At 43.3% G+C, this 27444-nt stretch overlaps 2 protein-coding genes across 3 annotated transcripts in view; both read left to right on the top strand.

The window, feature by feature from the left end:
* The first annotated feature begins 261 nt into the window (after positions 1–261).
* CDK9 (cyclin dependent kinase 9) lies at positions 262–13400 on the top strand. Its single transcript, XM_070758811.1, has 7 exons — positions 262–543; positions 2160–2241; positions 6764–6854; positions 8779–8945; positions 9489–9660; positions 10951–11099; positions 12974–13400. Exons 1-7 carry the CDS (start codon positions 353–355, stop codon positions 13337–13339), a joined length of 1218 nt encoding a protein of 405 aa, XP_070614912.1. The 5' UTR covers positions 262–352; the 3' UTR covers positions 13340–13400.
* Positions 13401–16875: 3475 nt separating this feature from the next.
* Positions 16876–27444, top strand: part of FPGS (folylpolyglutamate synthase) — a 29547-nt gene continuing 18978 nt past the window's right edge. The window contains exons 1-3 of one of the 2 annotated variants that reach the window (XM_070758806.1): positions 16876–17047; positions 23994–24122; positions 27077–27130. In XM_070758806.1, coding sequence (XP_070614907.1) covers positions 16895–17047; positions 23994–24122; positions 27077–27130 — 336 coding nt within the window. In that variant the 5' untranslated portion in view covers positions 16876–16894. Of the gene's footprint in view, positions 17048–23591; positions 23864–23993; positions 24123–27076; positions 27131–27444 lie in introns of those variants that run through there. The other variant, XM_070758805.1, reaches the window with a different exon arrangement.

Genomic DNA, 27444 nt, shown 5'->3' with positions numbered 1-27444 from the left:
CTCTCCTCCCCGACCCCATCCTCCCCTACGGTCTCACCTTCCCCAAGCCCATCTTCCCTTCCCCGAGCCCATCCTCCTTCCCCGAGCTCATCATCCCCTGCGGACTCAGGATCTTCCCCGAGCCCATCCTCCCCTCCCCGAGCCCATCATCCCCTGCGATCTAATGTTCCCCGAGCCCATCCTCCCCTGCGGTCTCCCCCTCCCCGAGCCCATCATCCCCGCCCGCCGAGCGGCGCAGCCTGGGCGTCCCGCCAGCCGCCGGCTGCCTCCTCCTGGCCACTCGCGGACTACACCTCCCAGGCTGCCCCGCGCCACGGCGGCCCCGCTCCCACGCGCCGGAAGAACTGAGGGGATGGCGCGGCCGGGCGGAAGCGTGGCCGGAAGCGCCCCTCCGCGCTCGGGGGAAGGAGCCTGCCGGCCGCCCGCGGGCTTTGGGGGCGCGGGGACGGCCATGGCCAAGCAGTACGACGCCGCCGAGTGCCCCTACTGCGACGAGGTCTCCAAGTACGAGAAGCTGGCCAAGATCGGGCAAGGCACCTTCGGGTAAGGCGCGGCCCTTCCACGTGGATGGGTGGGGTAGTGGGGGTCTCCCGAGCCCATCGCCCACCGCCGTGCACCCCCTCCCCACTTGGACTACAAGCCCCTTTCCCCCCAGCCGGGCTGCAGAACCCTCCCCTCCTGCCTTGGTCCCGGGGGGGGGGGCGCACCTCCACTCCCATGGTGCACAGTCGAATACATGGGTTGGGATTGGAGACCCATCATTCCCGGCCAGGAGGGCCCTTCTCACTTGAAGCAGGGCAGCATGGGCTCCCCACCCTTCAGCGCACACTTTGAGGTGTGTGTGTGTGTGTGTGTAAAACCAAAGCCCTCTGCATCCCAGCTCAGGAAGATAGGAGCTGTAGTACAGGAAGCTGAAATGAGTGTATGGGTGGGGCAGCTTACTCACCCCTTTCCTCCTCCCTCGTGTACTTTGGCACTGTCCATTTTCTTCCTCCTTTAATCCCCACCCCACCCCAAGACATACAAATACACCAAAACCCATCTTCCCCTAGGAAAACCCAGACACACAAAGACCCCAGACATACAACACTTCTTCCCTTTGTGTAAGGACCTCAAATGCCCCTCCTGGCACCGGCTGAGCTGAGTACTAATCAGTATCAATACAGTATATATTTTATTGTTATCCTGATTTGGCAGAGATCTAAATGTATCTTATCTATTTAATGGCTGTATTCTTATTACATAAAAGTTAAGGGACCCCTGTTTTTTTTAAAAAACATTTTTATTGGGTTTAGATACATTTTAAAACATTACAAAAAGCCAAAACAACAGTATACACAATGAAAGGGGGAAAAGGACAAAATATAGCCACACAAAACAAAACTGTATCTAGACAGTTAGACACACCAACAACTACATTAAGTAACCTCTAGGGTTATCTTACAGCATTTAATATTGACAGTAAATATTAAACTAATACATATTGCTCATAATCCTATATTTTTTCTACGGCAATACACACGTTTCCTTAGTAAAATCACATATACTAAATAAAATCACATATACGTACTATTTAATAATAAGTACTATTTAACATGTGCTGCTAATAAAATCACATATATTATTTAATAATGAAATCACATATATGTATTCCTGCAGCTATTAGTAAATTAATACATTTTAAGTTCACCCTGTACAACTTTCTTCTGTTTCCTCTTCTAACCAATCATAAAATACATTCCAAATTCCATAAAATTCCCCCATTTTTCACCCCACCTCAAGCTTCTGAATCTCAGCATGGAGGGAGAGAGAGAGAGACAGAGAGATCTCATGACCTCTGCCAGTTGGACCTCGGTTGTGTCGGTTGCAGGCCCATCAGCCCCAGCCTTTGCCATCGTTGCTGGTCTCCCAGCAACAGAGATTCCGGAGCAGAGGTTGATGAAACTTGGTGGCTCTTTTGTCCATCTATCTGGATCCCACCAACCTATCATTACCAGGTTTCTGGCCAAGGCAAAGGCACCCTCTAGCTTTGCCCCCACCTGCCTAACCGGCTTCCCCTCTTAACTGTACACTGCCCAGAGTCCATTAGGAATTGGGCGGCTTAGAAGTTAAATAAATTAAAATAAATCAAATTAATGTCCTCTTGGCTTTCTCCGCAGGGAGGTCTTCAAAGCGAAACATCGGCAGACGGGCAAGAAGGTCGCGCTGAAGAAAGTGCTGATGGAGAATGAAAAAGAGGGGGTGAGTGAGGGCATCAGGGTTCGCCCCACACATCTGGGGGGGGGTAGATGGGGAATAAACAGGTAATGAAGAAAAATTGTGAAGTGGGGAGGAAAATCTGGGCTGTTTCTTCAGAAAGAAGCTGCAAATTGAAGGGGAGACGCTTTCCAGAGACCTGGAAATCAAGCACAGAACTCTTGTTATTCCCAGCACTGATGCTGTAACTTAGTTTGGTAATGAAATTTCTACAAGGGAAACTGCCAAGCTCAGCCTTTTACTTCCGCCTCCTTTCTCTTTCATCCTTCTCCTCTCCACAAGCCCCACTCTTCTAACCCTTTTCTTCTCCTCCTCCCTTGTCTTCCATCTTTTCTCCTCTCTGCACAACCCACTTTTCTCGCCCGGGTGATATAATCTACCGTATTTTTCAGACGGCACCATGATTTTGAAGAAGTAAGGAGAAAAAAATGTTTTGTCCTCCCCAGTCTCCAGGAGCATTCTGCAGGCCTCCATAATCCTCTGCGTACCCCATTTTTTGCAAAAAAGGAACCGTTTTTCACCTTTTTCTTTTGCAAAAAATGGGGCACGTACAGGATTGGCGAAGCCTGCAGAGTGGGGCTGTGGAAGGCCCGTTTTCCCCCCGTTTATTGTTAGGGTTTTTTGTGTTTGTGTGTTTTGTTTTTGCAAAAAATGGTGTGTGCAGGGTTTTGGATGGCTGCAGAGTGCTCCTGGGGGGCTGGGAGAAGGCAAAAACAGTTTTTTTGTGTGAAAAACAGCTTGTTTTTAACCTGGGTTTTTCCCCCCAAAAATGGGGGTGGTTTTACCTGCCCGTAGGAGCACTCGGCAGGCCTCCCAAAACCTCGCTGCCCATTTTTCACAAGAATGGGATGTGTGGATGAGGCTTTAGGAGGCCAAAAATGGCTGTATTCAGTACCTAAGACGCGCCGACATTTCCACCCTCTTTTAGGGGGTGGGGAAAGGTGCGTATTATACTCCCCAAAATACGGTAGTTTGGTTAACGAAACGCCTGCAAGAAAATCCACCAACTTCAGAGACCATCATTGATCTCTTCATTACTTTGATCTAGGCTCTGCGCCACTCAGCGGATCTTATCTTTAATTTTGCCAAGTCCAAGACCTAAACAAACCCCTTAAATCTGCCTAAATCAACCCCTGTTTTGCAATGGGTTCTTTGTACTTGAGCATTTAATTTATTGGAAAGGATAAAGGTTTTGTAGTATTCCGTGTGTAGGTCAAAGGCCATATGGTTGGGCATGCCCAGATATGATCAACAGCCGCACATGAGTATTTAGTTCACATTATTATTATTATTTTATTTTTTTTAATAATAAGGATTTTTTAGTTGTTTTTATTAATTGGATTGTTCATGTTGTTTTACCACTGTTGTTAGCTGCCCCGAGTCTGCGGAGAGGGGCGGCATACAAATCCAATAAATAATAATAATAATAATAATAATAATAATAATAATAATAATAATAATAATATGGTAACATGAAGTTAGCGTGGTGGGTGAACTTTGCTCATTTGTAAGTTACACACCAGGTTTTGAAAAATGGATAAACTGATCAGTTGATGTACTGTTGCAAAACTAGTTTTCTTTCTTCACAATCTTTGAGGATCCAGCTGATTGTGTGTTTGCTGTTTCCTTCTCTGAGTGACCAAATCAACTGGAGTCTAGTGGGACTTGCAATTATGTTTTTCTTAAGCAGAGCATTAATAGAACTTATTCAATTTTAAATAGTCACCACTTTGGAATGAGTCAGGATTGCAGAGTCCTTGGTTGTTTTCAATGCAGATGTCTCATGGAGATTCTCAGGTTCTCAAAGGTGCTTTTTTTCAAGAGGCAGCTGGACTTTCTTGTGAATTCCTTGAAGATGTTTCAGCTTCTTATCTAAGTACGTGTATGTATAAATCCTTCTGCTCTCCACCATTCAGCCATAACCAAAGAAGGTTCTTGGGTGAGAAGCAAAACACCTTCAAGAAAGTCCAGGTGCTTCTTAAAAAAAAACACCTTTGGGATTGTCTTGCAAAATGTTTCATTGCCCAACTGGTAAAAATCAATGATAAAAGGAAGGGGGATTTGTTCTCTGTCTTATCTACTGATGGGATTATACTATCAGCTATCAGTGTTGGCTGGAGTTCTTGATTGTGCCTGGATAAGGCTTTTCTTTGTTTCTTTGTTTAGTCCAAGCTGATTCCATAGTTCCTTGATTGGGGTATTGTTCTCTTGACTGTTGGTCTAGTGTCAATCCCTGCTTATCTGGGTGATGATGGCTTAGCCTTGGAGGTCTTTTCAATATCTTTTTGAATCCTCTCTTGTTTTTTTGTTTTAAACAATTGCTATTGAACTTTTTTCAACATGTAAAATCACATATTCACTTTTACAGCTATCCATTATAATATCAATGCTTATTTACTAAGTCTCCCTAGTTCTAGGCTACTATTTGAGACATTTTGTAGTTTCTTTACACTTATCCATATACATATTCAACTGTATTTTACATTCCTACTGTTCTATTTACAATGTTACTAATCTAATTATCTTTCTCTTTGAATCCTCTCTTTTGTTTTTAAATCATTGTTACTGAATATTTTTTTTAACATTTAAAATTGCACATTCACTTTTACAGCTATGCATTATCAGTATCAGTGCTTATTTCAGCTTTCCTAGATCTAGGCTACTATTTTATACATTTTATAGTTTCTTTTTACCTATACATACAGATATTTAACTGTATTATACATTTTCGCTATTCTATTTACAATATTATCAATCCAATTATAATTATAAATATACTTATACACACACACATTTGTATCTATCTATCTATCTATCTATCTATCTATCTATCTATCTATCTATCTATCTATCCCTTCCTTCCTTCTTTCTATTACATTTTACTGATAAGAAAATACACACACCTGCACACACATATACACATACATACATATACATACAATTTCTAATCCATATTGTATATAATCTTTATGCATTTTACTTTTATGTTCAAGCCAATTATACCACTTATTCCATATCTTGTAGTAATCAGTTTCCTCTCTGTCAAGTAATTCCATTGTTAGTTTGTTAATCTCTACACATTCCAACACCATTTTTTATTATTCATTACACTTGAGGGGACAGTTTCTGATTTCCAGTTTGGGTCAAAAATGATCCTGTCTGCTGTTATTATATTGAGAATGATGTATTTACCATATTTTTCAGAGTATAAGACACACCTTTCCCCACCCCCGAAAAGAGGGTGGAAATGTCGGTGTGTCTTTTATACTGAATACAGCCATTTTTGGCCTTCCGAAGCCTGCCCCCACATTCCAATTTGCCAAAAATGGGCCCATTTTTTGCAAAAACAGGGCACACAGAGGGTTTGGGAGGCTTGCAGATTGCTCCTGGGGGTCAGGGAGGCCAAAAACGTTTTTCTTACTTACCTCTTTGAAATCTTGGTGCGTCTTATAGTCCGAAAAATACAGTATTTACAGTAATCCCTCGCTACTTCACGCTTCATCTTTCGCAGATTCGCTATTTCACGGGTTTTCAAAGGGGGCTTAAATCCATTAAATCCATTAAAAATTTTAAATCCATTAAAAATTTATAAAATTCTTCTACAGTACTGCTGTACTCTATTAAAGAAACTGGTAGGATATCACATGTAGTTCCAGCTGAGAAACATTATAGAACATTATAGAAGGACTGCTTAATGCAAAGGCTGGGTTTTAAAAGTCGAAATACTCGTGTGTGTTTTTTTTATAATAAGGGTTTTTTAGTTGTTTTTATTAATTGGATTGTTCATGTTGTTTTACCACTGTTGTTAGCTGCCCCGAGTCTGCGGAGAGGGGCGGCATACAAATCCAATTAATAATAATAATAATAATAATAATAATAATAATAATAATAATAAATAAATAAATAAGAAAATATCTTTCCTTTACTTCACGGAAATTAGTTTTTCACGGGTGGTCTTGGAACGCATCCCCCACTGTTGTTAGCCGCCCCGAGTCTGTGGAGAGGGGCGGCATACAAATCCAATAGATAGATAGATAGATAGATAGATAGATAGATAAATAGGTAGGTAGGTAGGTAGGTAGGTAGGTAGATAGATAGATAGATAGATAGATAGATAGATAGATAGATAGATAGATAGATGAGATAGATAGATAGATATAGATAGAAAGATAGATAGAAAGACAGATTAGATAGATAGTTAGATAGATAGATAGATAGATAGATAGATAGATAGATAGATAGATAGATAGATAGATAGATTAAAAAAAACAAAACCAAGGAGCCACTGTATTTATTTATTGTTTATAATTCCGAGTAAAAACAACTCTGGTTTCAGCCCCGTTTTCCGATTTGAATCCTCCCTTTTGAATGACCTCTTTCCTGACCTTGAAATTAGGGTGGAGGTTTTTTCCCTGAGTTGTGATTCAGTGTAAAATTCTATCCAAAGAATCTCACTTTGTGCTTTTTGTATGTAAATATGGACTATCTCTTTCTTCCTTCATCCTAGTTTCCAATCACGGCTTTACGGGAAATTAAAATCCTGCAGTTGTTGAAACACGAAAATGTTGTCAATCTCATTGAAATTTGCCGGACTAAAGGTAATTTGGTCAAAACTGCTAGAGCTTTATTTTATCTGCTGATATAATTTAGCATTAAAAAAAAATGACAATTTAACGGACAGTTTGTAAGGTGAGAACTGCATGTACCAATCACCTAGTTTTTAATTGGCTTCATGGTGCCAATTTTGGTCGTTTTGGTAATTGAATAAGACAGTGTTTCTCAATCTTGGAAACTTTTAAAATGTGTGGACTTTTCCCCAGCCAGCAATTTTGGGAGTTAAAGTCCATACAGGTGAAACTCAAAAAATTAGAATATTGTGCAAAAGTTCATTTATTTCACTAATGCAACTTAAAAGATGAAATGTAATATATGCGAGAGGTTCATTACATGCATGGCAAGATCATTCAAGATGTGGTTTGTCATAATTGTGATGATTATGGGGTGCAGCTCACAAAAACCCCATATCCACCATCTCAGAAAATTGCAACATACCAATACTTCCATTCTCCACCTCCATCTAGTCAGAACTGAAGAAGTTTCCTAGATCAAAAGCGAAATATCTTCAAAGAATAACCTGCCCCTACCCCCAAGAAAAGTCCAGTTTGTTTGTTGGGTTGGGTTGGGTTGGTTTGGGTTGGGTTGGGTTGGGTTGGTTGGTTGGCTTGCTTGCTTACTTACTTACTTACTTACTTACTTACTTACTTACTTACTTACTTACTTACTTACTTACTTACTTACTTACTTACTTACTTACTTACTTAAATAAATTTCTTCTGGAAGTGAATTCCATAAACCAAGGACCATCTGGGTGAAGAAATATTTCCCTTTATTTGTCCTCACTTTCTTACCTAGGAGCTTTAGGGAGTGCCCCCTCGTCCTAGTATTGTGTGATAGAAATATAGAAACATAGAAGATTGACGGCAGAAAAAGACCTCATCACCTCATGGTCCATCTAGTCTGCCCTTATACTGTTTCCTGTATTTTATCTTAGGATGGATCTACATTTATCCCAGGCATGTTTAAATTCAATTATTGTAGATTTACCAACCACGTCTGCTGGAAGTTTGTTCCAAGCATCTACTACTCTTTCAGTAAAATAATATTTTCTCCCGTTGCTTCTGATCTTTCCCCAACTAACCTCAGATTGTGCTCTCTTGTTCTTGTGTTCACTTTCCTATTAAAAACACTTCCCTCCTGAACCTTATTTAACCCTTGGACATATTTAAATGTTTCAATCGTGTCCCCCCTTTTCCTTCTGTCATGCAGACTATACAAATTGAGTTCATGAAGTCTTTCCTGATAGGTTTTATGCTTAAAACCTTCCACCATTTTTGTAGCCCATCTTTGGACACTTTCAATTTTATCGATATCCTTTTGGAGGTGAGGTCTCCAGAACTGAGCACAGTATTCCTTCCAAATGGGGTCTCACCGGCGCTCTATATAGCGGGATCACAATCTCCCTCTTCCGGCTTGTTATACCTCCAGCTATGCAGTCAAGCTTTCTACTCGCTTTCCCTACCTCCTGACCGCACTGCTCACCCATTTTGAGACTGTCAGAAATCACTACCCCTAAATCCTTCTCTTCTGAAGTTTTTGCTAACACAGAACTGCTAATACAATACTCAGATTACGGATTCCTTTTCGCCAAGTGCATTATTTTACATTTGGAAACATTAAGGGGGCTTTTAAGTTTAGTTTTAACTATTAGATTATTGTTGTTGTGAGCCACCCCGAGTCCTTGGAGAGGGGCGGCATACAAATATAATAATAATTTATTATTATTATTATTATTATTATTATTATTATTATTATTATTATTATTATTAAACTGCAGTGATAGAGAAAACTTTTCTATCCCATGCATGATTTTATACACTCAGAGATCACTCTGCACACTCCTTAACATGGGGGGGGGGCAGCACCTTTGGGGAGAGCAGATAAAATTTGAGATTCTGTTTTCAGCCTCTCCTTACAACCGTTGCAAAGGCAGCATCTACCTCGTCTTTGACTTCTGCGAGCACGACCTGGCTGGCCTCCTCAGCAACGCCCACGTCAAGTTCACACTCGCCGAGATCAAGAAAGTGATGCAGATGCTTTTGAACGGCCTCTACTACATCCACCGGAATAAGGTGAGTGAAGGGGGGCAATTGCACAAATGTGGAAAAATGAAAACATGCCCTCTGAAACAATGGCAATCAATAAACTATTGGAATGTGCAGAAATGCGCAAACTTACATTAGAACTGCGAAATGAGCAAAAGAAAGAAATATACATTATATGGGAGAAACTGTACATATGGCTTGAAAAGAGAAATAAATTATAGACTTATAAACAACAAAATTGTGATGAGATGTTAAAAAAGAAAGTTCAAAACATTCTTAAAGATTCATCTCATCTCATTTTTTAAACTATTACCATCTGGTAGACGGTACAGGACAATAAAAAACAAGGACAAATAGGCCAAAAAACAGTTACTATTCCAGAGCTACTATATTTAATTCTACAGTATATTGCAATGTTAATGCAGTATTTTCAATTCAATTGTACAGAATGGGAAGGACGTGTGTTGGTGTTTTATTTTCATAGTTATAATGTACCACCGAAGATGGTGTTTAATTTCGTTGTACGAGGTGCAATGACACTAAACTCTCTATCTCCCCCCCCCCCCCCAGATCCTTCACCGAGACATGAAAGCCGCCAATGTGCTCATCACAAGGGAGGGTGTCTTGAAGTTGGCCGATTTTGGCTTGGCCCGAGCTTTCAGCCTGGCCAAGAACAGCCAGCCAAACCGCTACACGAACCGGGTGGTGACTTTGTGGTACCGTCCACCAGAACTGTTGCTTGGTAAGAAGGAGGCAGTCAACCTTTGGGCTCTTCTCTTCGGCTTGGTGGCCTGATGGTGTATGGGTCTTCTGAAGCTCCATACAAGACTTCAGTTCCCATAGGGCTGGGGTGGCTCATGAGTTATGGGCTTTGGGTCAACCTGTGGGCTCTTCTCTACTGTTTATGGACTGATGGAGTATCGATCTTCTGGAGCTCCATACGAGACTTCAGTTCCCATAGGGCTGGGCTCACTCATATGTTACAGACCTTTGTGGGGGTTCTCTGCTTATGGACTGGAGCTCCATACGAGACTTCAGTTCCCATAGGATTGGGCTGGCTCATGAGTTATGGGCCTTGGGTCAACCTTTGGGTGGTTCTCTGCTTGTGGACTGATGATGTATTAGTCTTTTGGAGCGCTATACAAGACTTCAGTTCCCATATAGCTGGGCTGGCTCATAGGTTCTTGGCCTTGGGTCAACCTTTGGGTTCTTCTGCTTGTGGACTAATGGAGTATTGGTTTTCTGGAGCTCCATACAAGACTTCAGTTCCCATAGGATTGGGCTGGCTCATGAGTTATGGGCCTTGGGTCAACCTTTGGGTGGTTCTCTGCTTGTGGACTGATGATGTATTAGTCTTCTGGAGCGCTATACAAGACTTCAGTTCCCATATAGCTGGGCTGGCTCATAGGTTCTTGGCCTTGGGTCAACCTTTGCTTGTGGACTAATGGAGTATTGGTTTTCTGGAGCTCCATACAAGACTTCAGTTCCCATATGGCTGGGGTGGCTTGTGAGTTACAGGTCTTGGGTCAACCTTTGGGTTGTTCTCGGCTTGTGGACTGGAGCTCCATATGAGATTTCAGTTCCCATATGGCTGGGCTGGCTCATGAGTTATGAGTCTTGGGTCAACCTTTGGGTTCTTCTCTACTTGTGGATTGATGAGTATTGGTCTTGGTCTTCTGGAGCTCCATACAAGTCGTAATATGTAATATTACGTATTTCTTGACTTTACTATATTCCTTTTTTATTATTCCCAGTAAGAGCAATTCCGCTGAGAATTCTATCTTTGTTTGTGTTATCTCTTGTAACTATTTGTGGATTTTTTCATCCAATTTTTTTTTTGTCCCCAAACATGACCACCACATGTGAAAGAAGGTACCATTATTATTACACTGCCAACAATTTGGGCTCAATTTTGGATACATTTTAGCTAATTGGGCCGGTGCCAAATACCATCGATAACATAGTTATAGTTTTCCCGATAAGAGTTAATCTCACTTTAGGGAAATTAACTGGGCCTTCGTTTTTTTTTAAGGAGAACGCGATTATGGGCCGCCCATCGATCTTTGGGGCGCCGGCTGCATCATGGCGGAGATGTGGACGCGGAGTCCCATCATGCAAGGCAACACGGAACAGCACCAGCTGACCTTGATCAGCCAGCTCTGCGGCTCCATCACCCCGGAGGTGAGAACCCACAAAAAATGTTCCCTCTAATTTTTTTTCGGTGTGGGCGGAAAAGTATAGTGTCTGAGCGGCAGTCCCTTCGGGACTGGGCGGCATAGAAGTATAAATAAATAAACAAACAAACAAACAAATAAATTAAAAAATAGGGGGGAAATCCCTTCTTTTTATTAAAAGAAATTAATAATAAAACAAAACCAAAATCTATTACAGTGGTACCTCGGTTCTCGAACGCCTTGGTTCTCGTACATTTTGGATACCGAACAAAATTTTCGGCAAAAATTTGCTTCGGTATCTGAACAAAAATTCGGATACCGAACAGCCACAGAAAATGTTGTTTATTATCCGAAATGCTACAAGATTTGAGGGGTCGGGGTGAGACGGAATGGGAGTCAGAATCCGACACGCCCATCCTGGCCGCCCACTTAACAGCCTCCCAGTCTCTCTAGTCTAAGCGCTCCAAGCTGTAGGAAGGGTGGGGGCGGCTGCAATACCCGCAGCTTCGGGGGTCTCCTTTCCTCAGTGGTTCATCTTTTTAGTTGTAGGCAGCTGCACCAACTTTCTCTTTGGCGGCGGTGGCGGCTTTCCATCGAGCAGCAGCAGCGCCGGGAACGTCAACGGCTTCCCTTCCTCATGTAACGTTCCTGGCGCTGCTGCTGTTCGATGGAAAGCCGTCGCCACCACCGTCAAGGAGAAAGTTGGTGCAGCTGCCTACAAGTAAGATGAATGTGCACATCTTAGAGGGAACCTAGCCCACAAATGTCAGGGGGTCTTTGACTTACAGCTGTTCACGTAGTGAGCGTTCGAAGGAATGGCACTGGGAAAAGGGACTTTTGAACCGTGGTTTGCACTTAACGACCATTGTAGCAACACCGTAGGTTTTTTTAAAAAAGGTTATTGGTGTTGTGGTTGGATCACAGCCAGCTCCTCCTGTTCTGCTCTCGGGCCTCTGATAAATTCCAAGTCCCGGAAAATCACTTCTTAGAAATATCGGTACATGGTGGAACACATTGAATTTGAAATCATGGATATTAAAATGAATCTGATCAGTGAAAATAAAGTGGGAAAACTGATGGGAAGATGGGCCAGTAGAATTCGAGACTGTGTCACAAAGAATAAATTGGAATCACTCTACATTTTGTAAACATGTTGATGTTCTCGGTTTTAAAAGTATTATGAATTAGTACACCCTCATTTGGTGGAGGGATTGAATGATGTTGGGTGGTGGGAGCACATATCACTGTGCACTGTTCTTGTGTTGTGTGTACAGTGGTACCTCTACCTAAGAACGCCTCTACTTGTGAACTTTTCTAGATAAGAACCGGGTGTTCAATATTTTTTTTTACCTCTTCTCAAGAACCATTTTCCACTTACAAACCCGAGCCCCCAAAACTGTAACCAGAAAAGGCAGGGAGAAGCCTCCGTGGCGCCTCTCTAGGAATCTCCTGGGAGGAAAGAGGGCCAGGAAAGGCAGGGAGAAGCTTCCGTGGGGCCTCTCTAGGAATCTCCTGGGAGGAAAGAGGGCCAGGAAAGGCAGGGAGAAGCCTCCCTGGGGCCTCTAGGAATCTCCTGGGAGGAAACGGGGCCTCCACCCTCCCCGTGGTTTCTCCAATCGCACACATTATTTGCTTTTACATTGATTCCTATGGGAAAAATTGCTTCTTCTTACAAACTTTTCTACTTAAGAACCTGGTCACGGAACGAATTAAGTTCGTAAGTAGAGGTACCACTGTATTTGTTTATTATAAAAATCAATAAAAAAAAAAATTGTCTGAAGTGGGTAGGGTTTCCTGCTTATGCAGGGGGTCCTACTAGAAGACTTCCAAGGGACCTTGCAAGTCTAATACTAATCTAATCTAATCCACTTCTCCTCTCAGGTCTGGCCCAACGTTGACAAATACGAACTCTACCAGAAGCTGGAGCTCCCCAAGGGACAGAAGCGCAAAGTGAAGGAGCGGCTGAAGGCCTATGTAAAAGATCCCTACGCCTTGGATCTCATCGACAAGCTGCTGGTCCTGGATCCCGCCCAGCGGATCGACAGCGACGACGCCCTGAACCACGACTTCTTCTGGTCGGACCCCATGCCTTCCGACCTGAAGAACATGCTCTCCACCCACAACCAGTCCATGTTCGAGTACTTGGCCCCGCCCAGGAGGAGAGGCGGGCACATGCCCCAGCAGCCAGCCAATCAGGGCAGGAACCCCGCGGCGACCAATCAGACTGAGTTCGATCGGGTCTTCTGAATTCCGAATCGCGCCGAGACGGGAGATTTTAACGCATTGTGATTTATTAGATGATTTTTTTTTTTAAATGATCTTTATTTTTGGGGAGTTGGGGGCCCAACAGAACAATGGGAATAGTCAGAGTCGGGTGATTTCCGTGTCTCTGAAAATTGCAGTTGACGGAAAAACCTGCAAGGACCTAAAGTTGGACTTGGAGCCGTGGTCGAGCGCATAGTCGGCTTGCCATTTTAGTTTTATTTTATTTTGAAATGGTTTTCCTTGCATCCCCAAAATGCTTTCCCCCCCCTCCTTACTTCCTGGATTTGGAGGTCTTTTTTGAGGGCAGGCAGGCTGGCACGAATCGGCTACTGTCAATTTTTATATTTCGCCGCAAGGAGACGAGACGCGGCAGAACAAGGGCTGGGAATCCGATAATAATACTTCCAATTCCTGGTCCTCTGATCAAAATCCCAGAGAAATTAGCTGGACATTGTTGACCATTGATGCGATCCCAGTGTTTGCTTCAGGGCTGTTTATTGCAGCCCAAAGAGACTCGTCTTTCTGGGAGGGCAGGGAGAGGTTCTGTCCCTACCCATCGCTTTAATTTTGCAATTTTTTTTCTTCTTTTTTTAAAAGGAAAACCTCCTTTTTCCTGGGGTAGTAAAACCCACAACGTGCTTCCTCCTCTTTGGAAGCTTAGCTCTCTTGCATGAGGCTAAACGATTTAAAAAAAGAAAAAAGAATAAGAAAAGAAAAAAAATAATAACTATCGACAGTCCTGGGGGGGAAAAAATGCCGTTTCAGGCTCTTCGGACTGTTGATTCTCCAGATCGAACCTTTTTTATCATGTTTGCCTCATTTCGACACTGGGACGAAATCTTCCTCGAATGAATTAAACGGGGATGAAACGCATTTGTTACCTGCTTGGGTGGATCGCGGCCCCGCAACAGAGCCTCGGAGTTGGTACCTATGGATCATTTAACGTGAATTAGCCCGGGAGAAAAGGAGAAAGTAATAAATGATGCTGGAAGAACTGCAAAAAAAAATAATAAAAATTAAAAATTAAAAAAATTATATATACATATATATATATAAGATAGAATTAAAGCTAAGAAAAAACAAAATGATCATGAGTGGTGTTGTTTGTGTTTTTTGGTCCCATTGTAACAAAATCAAACATCCAGAGACACGCCAAGCCAATGATTAACTCTTGTTTTGTTATGGCTTATTTGTGACTTTCTTTCACCGCAGTGTGCAAAAGGTAAATATTGATGCACAAGGCTGGGAATCCCGGAGTGGTGCTATGGGCCATTCACAAAACTTGTTGAAAACACATGTTTACCCACCAAACACACAAGATTTTCTTTTTTTTTTTTAAAAGAGCGGGCTTTCTTGCAGTTTCTAGCTTCTCTGAACTGGGTGAAAAGTGAGCTGCTTTTAAACCCCGGTTTTAAAATAGAATTAGAATTAGAAGAATTGGAATTAGAATTGAACCGTGATGGCAAACCTATGGCACAGGTGCACAGGTGCAATAATAATGATGATGATAATAATAATAATAATAATTAGATTTGTATGCGCCGCCCCTCTCTGAAAACTCGGGGGGGGGCTCACAATAATAACTATGTGCAAATCCAATATTTAAAAACACAATTTAAAAAACACTTAGAATAAAATAATTAACACAACCCATACATAAACCAAAATTGTTAGGGGAGATGTAAATTTCTCCATGCCTGGCGGCAAAGAAGAGTTTTCAACAACTTGCGAAAGGCAAGGAGGGTGGGGGCAGTTCTGATCTCTGTGGGGGGGAGTTGGTTCCAGAGCGCCGGGGCCGCCACCAGACGACATTGCTTAGTTGACGGGAGGGCGAGAACTGGGCCTACTGGAAGTCATAAGTCTACATTCCCTCTCCTCCCAGAAGTCTCCGCCTGGCCCATTTTAGATGCCAGGTAAGTAAAGGGCTAGCACGGAGACTCTGGAAAGCCGTTTTTGACCTCCTGAGGTTTTGTGGGAGGCTATTTTCTCCCTACGCAGCCTTCAGTAAACCCTCTGGAGAATGAGGAGGGCAAAAACGGGGCCTACCAGAAGTTCAGGGTTGGACCATTTACGACTTCCGGAGGGCTTCCGCAGCGGGGTGTGGAGGCCATTTTTTGCCCTCCTCATCCTTCAGGAAATCCTCTGTAGACGGGATGGGGAAAACTGGGCCTACTGGAAGTTCAGAAACAGGCCGTTTCTGGCTTCTGGAGGGCCTCTGCAGGAGGTTGTGGAGGCCATTTTCGCCCTCCCCAGGCTTCAGGAAAGCCTTCAGGCCCAAAATTGGGCAAGGAGGGATGGGGCGCGTGCATAGGAATGCACACATGCAGTATGGCATAAGGGGGGCTGTTCGCGCATGCACAGTGGGTGCACTTTGCATTATGGGCATCAGCACGTGCGCGTGCTCCAATTTTTAGCACCCGACAACAAAAAGGTTCGCCATCACTGCGATAGAATATTCAGGATGGAACGGAATTTGGAATTTAGAATAGAATAATTAATAAAATGGAAGTTCTCTGCTCGTTATTTTGCCAATGTTTCTAGGTCTGCGGGATTTAATAATTAATAATAATTTAATAATAATAATTTATTAGATTTGTATGCCACCCCTCTCCGCAGACTCGGTAGGACCATGGTGATCCCTGAGGTCCAAAAGTTTAAGTTGTCACCTTGATACAGCCATGAATTATTGAGAGCATGTAATGGTTATCTAGGGGTATTAATGTATTTTTATAGTGTTTTTACTCGCGATGCGCATGCAGTCGCATGTCCCCAATGCACACTTGCACGAGATTCAGCTTCTGTGTATGTGCCACAAGTGAAATGTCGCAGAAGGACTGGTGTGCGTGAGATTTCACTGATTTTTGGCAAAATCTCCCGCCTGTTTATGATTGTATATTTTATATTATTTTTATCAGTGTCAGCTGGCCAGAATCCATTTTGAATTGGGTGGCATATAAATGCTACGAAAGAAAGAAAGAAAGAAAGAAAGAAAGAAAGAAAGAAAGAAAAGGAAAGAAAGAAAAATGGAAAGGAAAGAAAGAAAGGAAAAAGAAAAGGAAGGCAAGGAGAAAGAGTAGGAAGGAAGGAATGAAGAGAAGGAAAGAAAGGAAAGGAGGAAAGAAAGGACAGGAAAGAAAGAAAGAAAAATGGAAAGGAGAGAAAGAAAGAAAAGGAAGGAAAAAGAAGGAAGGAAAGAAAAAGGAAAGAAGGAAAGGAAGGAAGAAAAAAGGAAAGAAAGATGTGGAAGGAAAGAAAGAAAGAAAAGGCTCCCCACTGTATGTAGTCAAGCGAGCCCGCAAGCCGCGAGTCTCTCTTGCTCCTTTTTATCTCTACCGGAACCGGCCAGCGTTGCAAAGAAGGGAAACGTGCCCTTAAACAAAGATGGCCGCGGGGACGTCCTTTTTTTGTTTTTCCCAAGCGCCTGCGCGCGGAAGGGGGAGGAGACGGAGAAAGCGGCAAGATGGAGGGGCGTGGCCGTAGGTTTAGCCCCCTCCTCCTCGGGGGAGGCGGGCCGGCGCTGACGTCACTCGGCCGGCCATGGGCTCGCGCCGGCTCCGGGCTTGGTGCCTGGCGCTCGTTCTGCAACCGGCGCCCGCAGCAACAACAGCAGCAGCTCCGCGGGCGGCTTCTCGAACTTGGCGCCGCTGGCTCAGCGCCCGTCCGGCCCGGGCGCCCAGGATGGAGTATCAGGTGAGGTTTGCAAGCCAGCCAGCCCGGAGAACGCCTCCGCTGACGGGTTGCGTCAGCCGGCGCAAAGGTTCTGCAGGAGGCGCACGTGGGGAGAGGATCGCGCGCTGACCCTGCGCCTTTGCCTAGGATAGGGCTGCGCGGGGAAGGTGGGTGGGTGGGGCAAATGCACGCGTGCAAAAAACAACAACAACGGGTGGAGGGGTAGAACCTCCTTCTTCCCCCCGTTGCAAAGCAGGAGTAGCAACTCGCTCTTGTTCGATGAGTAACAAAATTGCAACGGGTAGCGTTTTGCAACTTCTTCCTATTTTTCTTTTAAATGTTTCATTTCCTGGCAGAAGCTGAATGAATGGGTTCATTGTTAACTTTAGAACCTTAGATTCTAGGTCCTACCACCTCCCTAGGGCTGGAATAGCAATGGCTCGAGCAGTAGCATTTAGATTTATGGAGACTAGAATAGAAGAATGAAGAATGGAATGGAATAGAATTGAAATGGAATATAATAGGAATGGAATGGAAATGGAATAGAATAGAATTGAAATGGAATATAATAGGAATGGAATTGAAATGGAATAGAATAGGAATGGAATAGAATTGAAATGGAATGGAATAGAATTGGAATGCAATGAAATGCAATGGAATTGAAATGGAAGCCCTAAGTCTTTGCAGGCTTGTTTTCATTGCTACTCCCTCCGAAGATTGTTTTTTTCAGCCCTAAGTTGGAATGTTAAAGGGTTAAATAAGGTTCAGGAGGGAAGTGTTTTTAATAGGAAAGTGAACACAAGAACAAGGGGACACAATCTGAAGTTAGTTGGGGGAAAGATCAAAAGCAACATGAGAAAATATTATTTTACTGAAAGAGTAGTAGATCCTTGGAACAAACTTCCAGCAGACGTGGTTGGTAAATCCACAGTAACTGAATTTAAACATGCCTGGGATAAACATATATCCATCTTAAGATAAAATACAGGAAATAGTATAAGGGCAGACTAGATGGACCATGAGGTCTTATTCTGCCATCAGTCTTCTATGTTTCTAAGTCTTTGCAGGCTTATTATCATTGCTACTCCCTCCGAAGATTGTTTTTTCCAGCATCTAAGTCTTTGCAGGCTTGTTTTCATTGCTACTCCCTCCAAAGATTGTTTTTTCCAGCATCTAAGTCTTTGCAGGCTTGTTTTCATTGCTACTCCCTCCAAAAAGAGTTTTTTGCAGCCCTAACCAGGGGATAAAATGCTGAAGCTGACCAGATTAGTCAGATGAATACTTGGTAGACAGATTTCCCTCCTCCCCCAAAACTAAGGTGCATCTTACACTCCGAAAAATACAATAGCTGTTTCTTTTCCCCACACCTAGAAACATAGAAACATAGAAGTCTGACGGCAGAAAAAGACCTCATGGTCCATCTAGTCTGCCCTTATACTATTTTCTGTATTTTATCTTAGGATGGATCTATGTTTATCCCAGGCATGTTTAAATTTAGTTACTGTGGATTTCTACCACGTCAGCTGGAAGTTTGTTCCAAGGATCTACTACTCTTTCAGTAAAATAATATTTTCTCATGTTGCTTTTGATCTTTCCCCCAACTAACTTCAGATTGTGTCCCCTTGTTCTTGTGTTCACTTTCCTATTAAAAACACTTCCCTCCTGGACCTTATTTAACCAAATAGAAAGTTGTCCTTGGCTTACCCCATTGCCTCTATTTAACTTTCCTCCAAAACTGTTGATGTCTCTTTAATCTTCAATCTCTTGCGTCTTGCATCATCACGCAATTCCCATTTTCCGGCTCTTCCTTTTCGGGAGAAAGATTTTAAGTGTTCTCCCACGTGTCTTCTTCTTCACCATCCCCTTTTGTAATTGAGCAACTTTTGAGCATGACATAACTGGTTCCATCATCCTCCCGCCTCCACCTATCCAACCCACTCAAGCTGCTTTTCCGGGAAATACGATCCTATCATGTGTGCAAAATGTACAGCACAAGCCCCGGGGACACACGTGTGCAAGAGAGCTGGCTGATTTCCCAATTTTTTTTTCTTTCGCAAAGAATCTTCTCCCCTTCAGGGCTGGTGGTTTTGACTTTTTTTTTAGTAAACAAGCAGGAAAATGGAGGTGAGTGTGACGCTTTTCTTTTATTGACAATTTGGCACTTGTGTGAATTGCTTTCCCCCCCTGCAGGAAAATTTGGTTGGCTCTTGAAACTGCATCAGTTGTTCCATAAGATAGAAACATAGAAGACTGACGGCAGAAAAGGACCTCATGGTCCATCTAGTCTGCCCTTATACTAGTTCCTGTATTTTATCTTACAATGGATATATGTTTATCCCAGGCATGTTTAAATTCAGTTCCTGTGGAATTACCAACCACGTCTGCTGGAAGTTTGTTCCAAGGATCTACTACTCTTTCAGTAAAATAATATTTTCTCCCGTTGCTTCTGATCTTTCCCTAACTAACCTCAAATTGTGCCCCTTTGTTCTTGTGTTCACTTTCCTATTAAACACACTTCTCTCCTGAACTTTATTTAACCCTTTAGAATAGAATAGAATAGAATTTTTATTGGCCAAGTGTGATTGGACACACAAGGAATTTGTCTTGGTGCACATGCTCTCAGCGTAGATAAAATAAAATATACATTTGTCAAGAATCATGTGGTACAACACTTAATGATTGTCATAGGGGTCAAATAAGCACTGAAGAAGCAATATTAATAAAAAACTTAGGATATAAGCAACATGTTACAGTCATACAGTCAACATGGGAGGAAATGGGTGAAAGGAATGATGAGAAAAACTAGTAGAATAGAAGTGTAGATTTAGTATAACATATTTAAATGTTTCGATCATGTCCCCCCTTTCCCTTCTATCCTCCAAACTACAGATTGAGTTCATGAAGTCTTTCCTGATAAGTTTTGTGCTTAAGACCTTCCATTATTGTTGTAGCCCGTCTTTGGACCTGTTCAATTTGATCGATATCTTTTTGTAGGTGTGGTCTCCAGAACTGAACACAGTATACAGTATTCCAAATGTGGTCTCACCAGTGCTCTATACAGCGGGATCACAATCTCCCTCTTCCTGCTTGTTGTACCTCTAGCTATGCAGCCAAGCCTTCTACTCGCTTTCCCTACCGCCCGACCGCACTGTCCACCCATTTTGAGACTGTCGGAAATCACTACCCCTAAATCCTTCTCTTCTGAAGTTTTTGCTAACACAGAACTGTCAATACAATACTCAGATTGAGGATTCCTTTTCCCCAAGTGCATAATTTTACATTTGGAAACTTGAAACTGCAGTGATAGAGAAAAATTCTTGGATGGTGAATAGAGAATTTTTCTCTATCCTGCTTTTCTATCCCATGCATGATTTTATTCAGATTGAGGATTCCTTTCCCTCAAAATATTTCCTTGCATGGAATTTCCCCCCCCCTAGACATAAATAGGAAAAACCCAATGGTAAATTTTCCCCTCCTTCCTTTTCCTAAAGTTTCTAATAGTTCCAAATCTCTTCCTTGGCTTTGCAGATGGGGAGACCGGCCTAATAAAGGGTGTGTATTGTTTACAATCCGCAGTTGCCTTGGATAATCTGGGCATTCAAAGTGAGAGTCTTGCTGAGCAGCAATTGTACAGTCCTGGGTCCAAAATGTCAAAATTAAATATTAATGTTTAGCAGAAAAGAACCAGGAAATGTGCGCAGGGAGGCAGCACTGCAGAATACAGTATTGCTACAACTTCATGCCCCAAATACAGCGATACCTCGTCTTACGAACGCCTCTTCATAGGATCTTTTTGTGATAGGAACCCGGGGTTTAAGATTTGTTTGCCTTGTCTTAAGAACCATTTTCATCTCACAAGCCCAGGTGCGTGGGCCCTCTTAATGTGCGTGCACTCTCTTACTCCTGCGGGGATTCCCCTGTCTTGTGACTGCCACCACTGGGATTTCCCATTCGCTCTCCGCCCCCACCGGGATTACAGGATTCGATTCGCGGGCGGCGAAGCGCTTGGGGGGATGTCAGGCTCCGGGTCCAGCGTTGCCCCTCGTGCCCTTCCCAAGCCGAGTCGGCAGCTCCCGGCTTCTCTGAGCCTCTGTTCAGAAACCTCGAAGCCGGGCCACTGCCGCCGAAGTCCTCCCTGCCCCTCCTGCCCATTGCCCACTTGAAGCTGCCCGCCAGGATCCTCACAAGCCAGCCTGGCAGAACCTGCCTCCCGACTCCTCTTGCCCGGCGGGAGGCGAAGCGCTGGGGGGGATGTCAGGCTCCGGTCCAGAGTCGCCACTCCTGCCCACCCCAAGTCGAGTTGGCATCATCCCGGCTTTGGGGTTTCTGAACGGAGGCAAAATTTCTGCGCAGGAAGCAAAATCTCGCGTGAAGACGCTCGCGCATATTAGATTTTGCCAATTTTCAACAATTTCTTGCTTCTATGCATGCAAAAATGCCGAAAATCGGCAAAATCTCATGCACGCGAGCATCCTCGTGTGAGCTTTCGCTTCTGGCGCATGCGCAGAAGCTAAATCTCACACAGGCGTGTGTGCCCGCCCGCCGGTCAGCTGGAGCTGCACACGCAGTTCCCATTTTCTTTGCCGGAGCTATAGAATGGCCTATACCAGTAGGAACCCAATACTGACTAGTACCTTTGAAAGCCAAATCACTCCCCAACACTCCCGGTGTTTACCCGGCGCCCAGCTGAAAATCAATACGAATCCTGTTTATGCTTGCAAAAATTACAACATGGTAAAGCAACGAAAGGAGCTCGGATTAGTTCTCGATTACGGGTCTGGACAGGCAAGATCTGGTTCCAGGAAAAAGAGGGAGGTAGCAGTCTCGGTTTGTGTGCCAAGCGAGCCGCGTTGTTGCTCTCGAAAGGACGTTTTGTGCGCATCGTGTGAGATGCAGGTTGATCCCCTCCGGCCGTTCGGACACGTTCAGTGCGCAGATGGTGCAAAATATTCTGCGTGTGGAGGCCTCAGAAGGCTTTCAGGACCAGTACCCAGTGTCCCTACATGAACCAATTCTGTTTTCGAAAACCAGCCAATTTGACAACACCTTTGACGATATGGATCAATGTGTGTGTTGGCTGGATGAATGTGTGTGAGTGTATAGGGGATCTTTTAAAATGTGGTTTTTTTTAGGAAATGTTCATAATTTTTATAGTTATTATTATTATTTTATTATTATTTATTAGAATTGTATGCCACCCCTCTCCGTAGACTCCGTAGTAGTTATTTAGATTTCTTATATATTGTTATATTTAATGTTGTATACCGCCCTGGGTCGTCTCGAGAAAGGCGGCATAGAAATTTAATTTCTATCTTCCTCCCTCCCTCCCTCCCTTCCTTAGATTTCTGGATTTTGATAATTTTTCTTTATGCCAACAAAGGTTGAGAAATATTTTTCAGTCCCTCTATTGCGAAAGGAATCCGGTGTTTCCTGGCAAAATTGGTGGTTCTTGCAACGGATACTTGCATTTTTCGGAATGTAAGACGAGCTTTATCCTTCCCTAAAAGAGGGTGAAAATTTGGGTGTGTCTTAAAACACCAAATGCCAGTACAGTGGTACCTCTACTTATGAACTTAATTCGTTCCGTGACAAGGTTCTTAAGTAGAAAAGTTTGTAAGAAGAAGCAATTTTTCCCATAGGAATCAATGTAAAAGCAAATAATGTGTGCGATTGGGAAACCACAGGGAGGATGGAGGCCCTGTTTCCTCCCAGGAGATTCCTAGAGAGGCCCCACGGAGGTTTCTCCCAGCCTTTTCCATCCCTGTTTCCTCTCAGGAGATTCCTAGAGAGGCCCCATGGAGGCTCCTCTCCACCTTTCCCAGCCCTGTTTCCTCCAAGGAGATTCCTAGAGAGGCCCCACGGAGGCTTCTCCCCGCCTTTTCCCTCCCTGTTTCCTATCAGGAGATTCCTAGAGAGGCCCCACAGAGACTTCTCCCCACCTTTCCTGCCCCTGTTTCCTCCCAGGAGATTTTTAGAGAGGCCCCACGGAGGTTTCCCCCTGCCTTTTCCATCCCTGTTTCCTCTCAGGAGATTCCTAGAGAGGCCCCACAGAGGCTTCTCCCCACCTTTCCCGGCCCTGTTTCCTCCCCGGAGATTCCTAGAGAGACCCCACGGAGGCTTCCCCCTGCCGTTTCCAGTTACAGTTTCGGAGGCTCGGGTTTGTAAGTGGAAAATAGCTCTTGAGAAGAGGCAAAAAAAATCTTGAACATCTTGAACCTAGAAAAGTTCGTATAAGTAGAGGTACCACTGTACTCATCTGTTTCCTGGTCCTCAAAATCCATGACCAGCTGAGCCGGACCTGGACCACTCACAACAGCTATTTCCACGAAGCGCTATCAATTTTGCAACCCAATTTTCTTCTCTGGGTATTTCATGATTCCCCCATCTTGGTCCGTGCCCCGCGAGTTCCCACATGCAATATGACTTCTCCATCTTCTTCAAGCTCAACATCCACGAAACCCAATCCAAATAAATTCCAAGGTTCATCCCATTGCTTTTTCTGGATCCTGTGAATCCTGGTGCCCTTTCACCTTCAGATATATCTGTTTGTCGAGGTTGGTGTTTGCTCAGAGAGGGAAGGCAAGCTGCCGCTCTCGCCACCGTCCGGGGTTTACGACACCCAGGGAGACAGGACGAAGGACGGACAGACTCCGGAGAGTCATGTCCAGCAGGGCTAGATCGCGGGTCTCCCGCACTCTAGCCATGGAGGCCCCCAAAATTTGCAAGGAAGGATCTGGCAATAAACAGAATTTTGCTCCCAACGCTTTGCCGTCTTCTGAAAAGGCCGCCGCGTGCAAAACAAAACCGGAATCCCAGGCCAATTTCTTCCTATTTCAGGTGTCTGTTTTTGGGTGGAAGGGGTTGATCATTAAGAGAGATTCTCAAGGGGAGTTTGGGAGCCAGAATTCGAATCCTTTCTCCAGTGGAAGGACCGAAAAAACTCACGTCTGCCTGCTTGCAATTCCAGGATGCTATTCGTACTCTGAACACCCTCCAGACCAACGCCAGCTACCTGGAACAGGTGAAGCGAGAACGGGGAGACCCCCAGCTGCAATTGCAAGCGATGGCTGGGTTCTTGGAACGGACTGGCTTGAAGGTAAATTATCATATATTTTTTTAATTCGTCCTTCGTTCCTGGGGTGGGGAAATGGGGTTTGGGAATCTCCACTTTTTTGAGGGTCACTTTATTTTTTAATAATAAATTTTTATTGATTAAAAAAACCCAAACACATACACACTACATATTTATTTCTTTTATTTATTAATTGGACTTTTATGCCGCCCCTCTCTGAGGACTCGGGGCAGCTTACAACATATAACGGAATAGCATACATCACTTCTGCATATATTTATACATAAAGTGGTACCTCTACTTAAGAACTTAAGTCGTTCCGTGAACAGGTTCTTAAGAAGAAGTAATTTTTCCCATAGGAATCAATGTAAAAGCAAATCATGCGTGCAAACCCATTAGGAAAGAAATAAAAGCTCGGAATTTGGGTGGGAGGAGGAGGAGGAGGACAGTCGCTGCCGAAGGAAGAAGGTGAGGTGAGGAGAATCAAAAAAAAGCAAAACTTTAAGGCTTAAAAAAAAAAGAACTCTAAGGCGGCGAGGAGGAGCACGTGCCTCCCATACACCCGGCGCGAGGCTGCCTCCCATACATTGCGCCAGAGAGAGAAACCCAGGGCGAATGGCAGGAAACTGGCCGGGCCTTTGTGCTGCTCTCAAATTTCCTGGGAAATTTTTCCCAGCTCGGGTTCTTAAGCAGAAAATGGTTCTTAAGAAGAGGCAAAAAAATCTTGAACACCCGGTTATTATCTAGAAAAGTTCTAAAGTAGAGGCGTTCTTAAGTAGAGGTACCACTGTATATCCATTCTAAGATAAAATACAGGAAATAGTATAAGGGCAGACTCGATGGACCATGAGGTCTTTTTCTGCCGACAATCTTCTATGTTTCTATAGATAACATTTTCAGCTAAGAACAATACAATATTTACATATTATAGAGTGATTCCAATTTATGCTTTATACCTTGGTCTCAAATTCTATTAACTCTATAACCTCTAACCTCATTCCTTCGGTTCCTGCAATTTTATTTTCATTAGTCATATTCATCTTTATATCCATAATTTCAAACTGAATGTGTTCCACCATGTACCGGTGCCAATTTTTGTATTGTCCATTTTGTTGCATCCTTCCAACCTAAAACTATATTACCACCTGGGCACTTTCTATAGCTGCTTCTTTAATTTCTCTAAATTCTCCCATGCTGCTCCTTTTTAGTAATATAGTGTTCCCTCGATTTTCGCGGGTTCGAACTTCGCGAAAAGTCTATACCACGGTTTTTCAAAAATATTAATTAAAAAATACTTCTCGGGTTTTTTCCCTATACCACGGTTTTTCCTGCCCAATGACGTCATGTGTCATCGCCAAACTTTCGTCTGCCTTTAATAAATATTTTTTTTAAATAAACTTTAATAAATAAACATGGTGAGTAATAATCTAAGTGGTTGCTAAGGGAATGGGAAATCACAATTTAGGGGTTTAAAGTGTTAAGGGAAGGCTTGTGATACTGTTCATAGCCAAAAATAGTGTATTTACTTCCGCATCTCTACTTCGCGGAAATTCGACTTTTGCGGGCGGTCTCGGAAGGCATCCCCCACGAAAATCGAGGGAACACTGTACTGCCATTTCCTTTTAATCGTCCAATTTATATTTAACATCCTATTGATTTCCTCTTGTACTTCTTTCCAAAATTTCTGCACTACCAAACACTCCCAAAAACATGTGCATAAAGAATGATAGCAGTGTTCCAATATCTCAGAGGTTGCCAAAAAGAAGAAGGAGTCAATCTATTCTCCAATGCACCAGAGGTAGAAGCAATGGGTGGAAACTAAACAAGGAGAGAAACGACCTAGAACTAAAGAGAAATTTCTGACAGTCAGAACAGTTGATCAGTGGAACAACTTGCCTTCAGAAGTTGTAAATGCTCCAACACTGGATGTTTTTAAGCAGATGTTGGATAACCATCTGTCTGAAGTAGTGTAGGATTTCCTGCCTAAACATAGAAGAAGACTGACGGCAGAAAAAGACCTCATGGTCCATCTAGTCTGCCCTTATACTATTTCCTGTATTTTATCTTAGGATGGATATATGTTTATCCCAGGCATGTTTAAATTCAGTTACTGTGGATTTACCAACAACGCCTGCTGGAAGTTTGTTCCAAGGATCTACTACTCTTTCAGTGAAATAACATTTCCTCACGTTGCTTTTGATCTTCCCCCCAACTAACTTCAGATTATGTCCCCTTGTTCTTGTGTTCACTTTCCTATTAAAAACACTTCTCTCCTGAACCTTATTTAACCCTTTAACATATTTAAATGTTTCGATCATGTCCCCCCTATCCCTTCTGTCCTCCAGACTCTACAGATTGAGTTCATGAAGTCTTTCCTGATACATTTTATGCTTAAGACCTTCCACCATTCTTGTAGCCCGTCTTTGGACCCGTTCAATTTTGTCAATATCTTTTTGTAGGTGAGGTCTCCAGAACTGAACACAGTATTCCAAATGTGGTCTCACCAGCGCTCTATATAAGGGGATCACAATCTCCCTCTTCCTGCTTGTTATACCTCTAGCTAGGCAGCCAAGCATCCTACTTGCTTTTCCTACCGCCCCACCACACTGCTCACCCATTTTGAGACTCTCAGAAATCACGACCCCTAAATCCTTCTCTTCTGAAGTTTTTGCTAACACAGAACTGCCAATGCAATACTCAGATTGAGGATTCCTTTTCCCCAAGTGCACTATTTTACATTTGGAAACATGTAAGCAGGGAGTTGGACTAGAAGACCTCCAAGGTCCCTTCCAACTCTGTTGTTGTTGTTGTTGTTGTTGTTATAACACCCCTCTCTCTTGGCACCCATGCCAACAGGCACCCTTAACACACTTTTTTGAGGGTCTCGTGGTTAGGGAGGGTGAGGTCTACTCATCCTGAATTCCTAGTACAGGGTAACGATGCCGAAAGCCAAAACTAAACAGGATTTTGTCCTGTAGGTTGAAGACCTGGATCAACTCAACGTCATTCATGTTACTGGGACAAAGGGCAAGGTAAGGAAGAGGGGGAGCAGGAGGGTTGAAGACTTTTTGAATTTTATCAGCCGTGAGTAACAACAAATATGACGTCTGAGATAATCCCCTACGGGATTGTGGACATTACTTGTGTTTCAAATAGATTAAACAAGGAGAGGGGATTATCCATAGCTCAAAGTGTATAATGGTCAATAGAAGCATTTAAAACATGATGTTTACGTAGAGATTAATATAAATACAGTGGGGGAGAAAAGTATTTGGCCAGCCACCAATTGTGCAAATTCTTCCACTTAAAAACATGAGAGGGGCCTGTCATTGACATCATAGGTAGA

This window comes from Erythrolamprus reginae, chromosome 8, assembly GCF_031021105.1.
Source record: "Erythrolamprus reginae isolate rEryReg1 chromosome 8, rEryReg1.hap1, whole genome shotgun sequence".
Lineage (NCBI taxonomy): Eukaryota > Metazoa > Chordata > Lepidosauria > Squamata > Dipsadidae > Erythrolamprus > Erythrolamprus reginae.
Note: the sequence above shows the minus strand (reverse complement) of the source record. Positions and strands in the feature narration are given on the sequence as shown.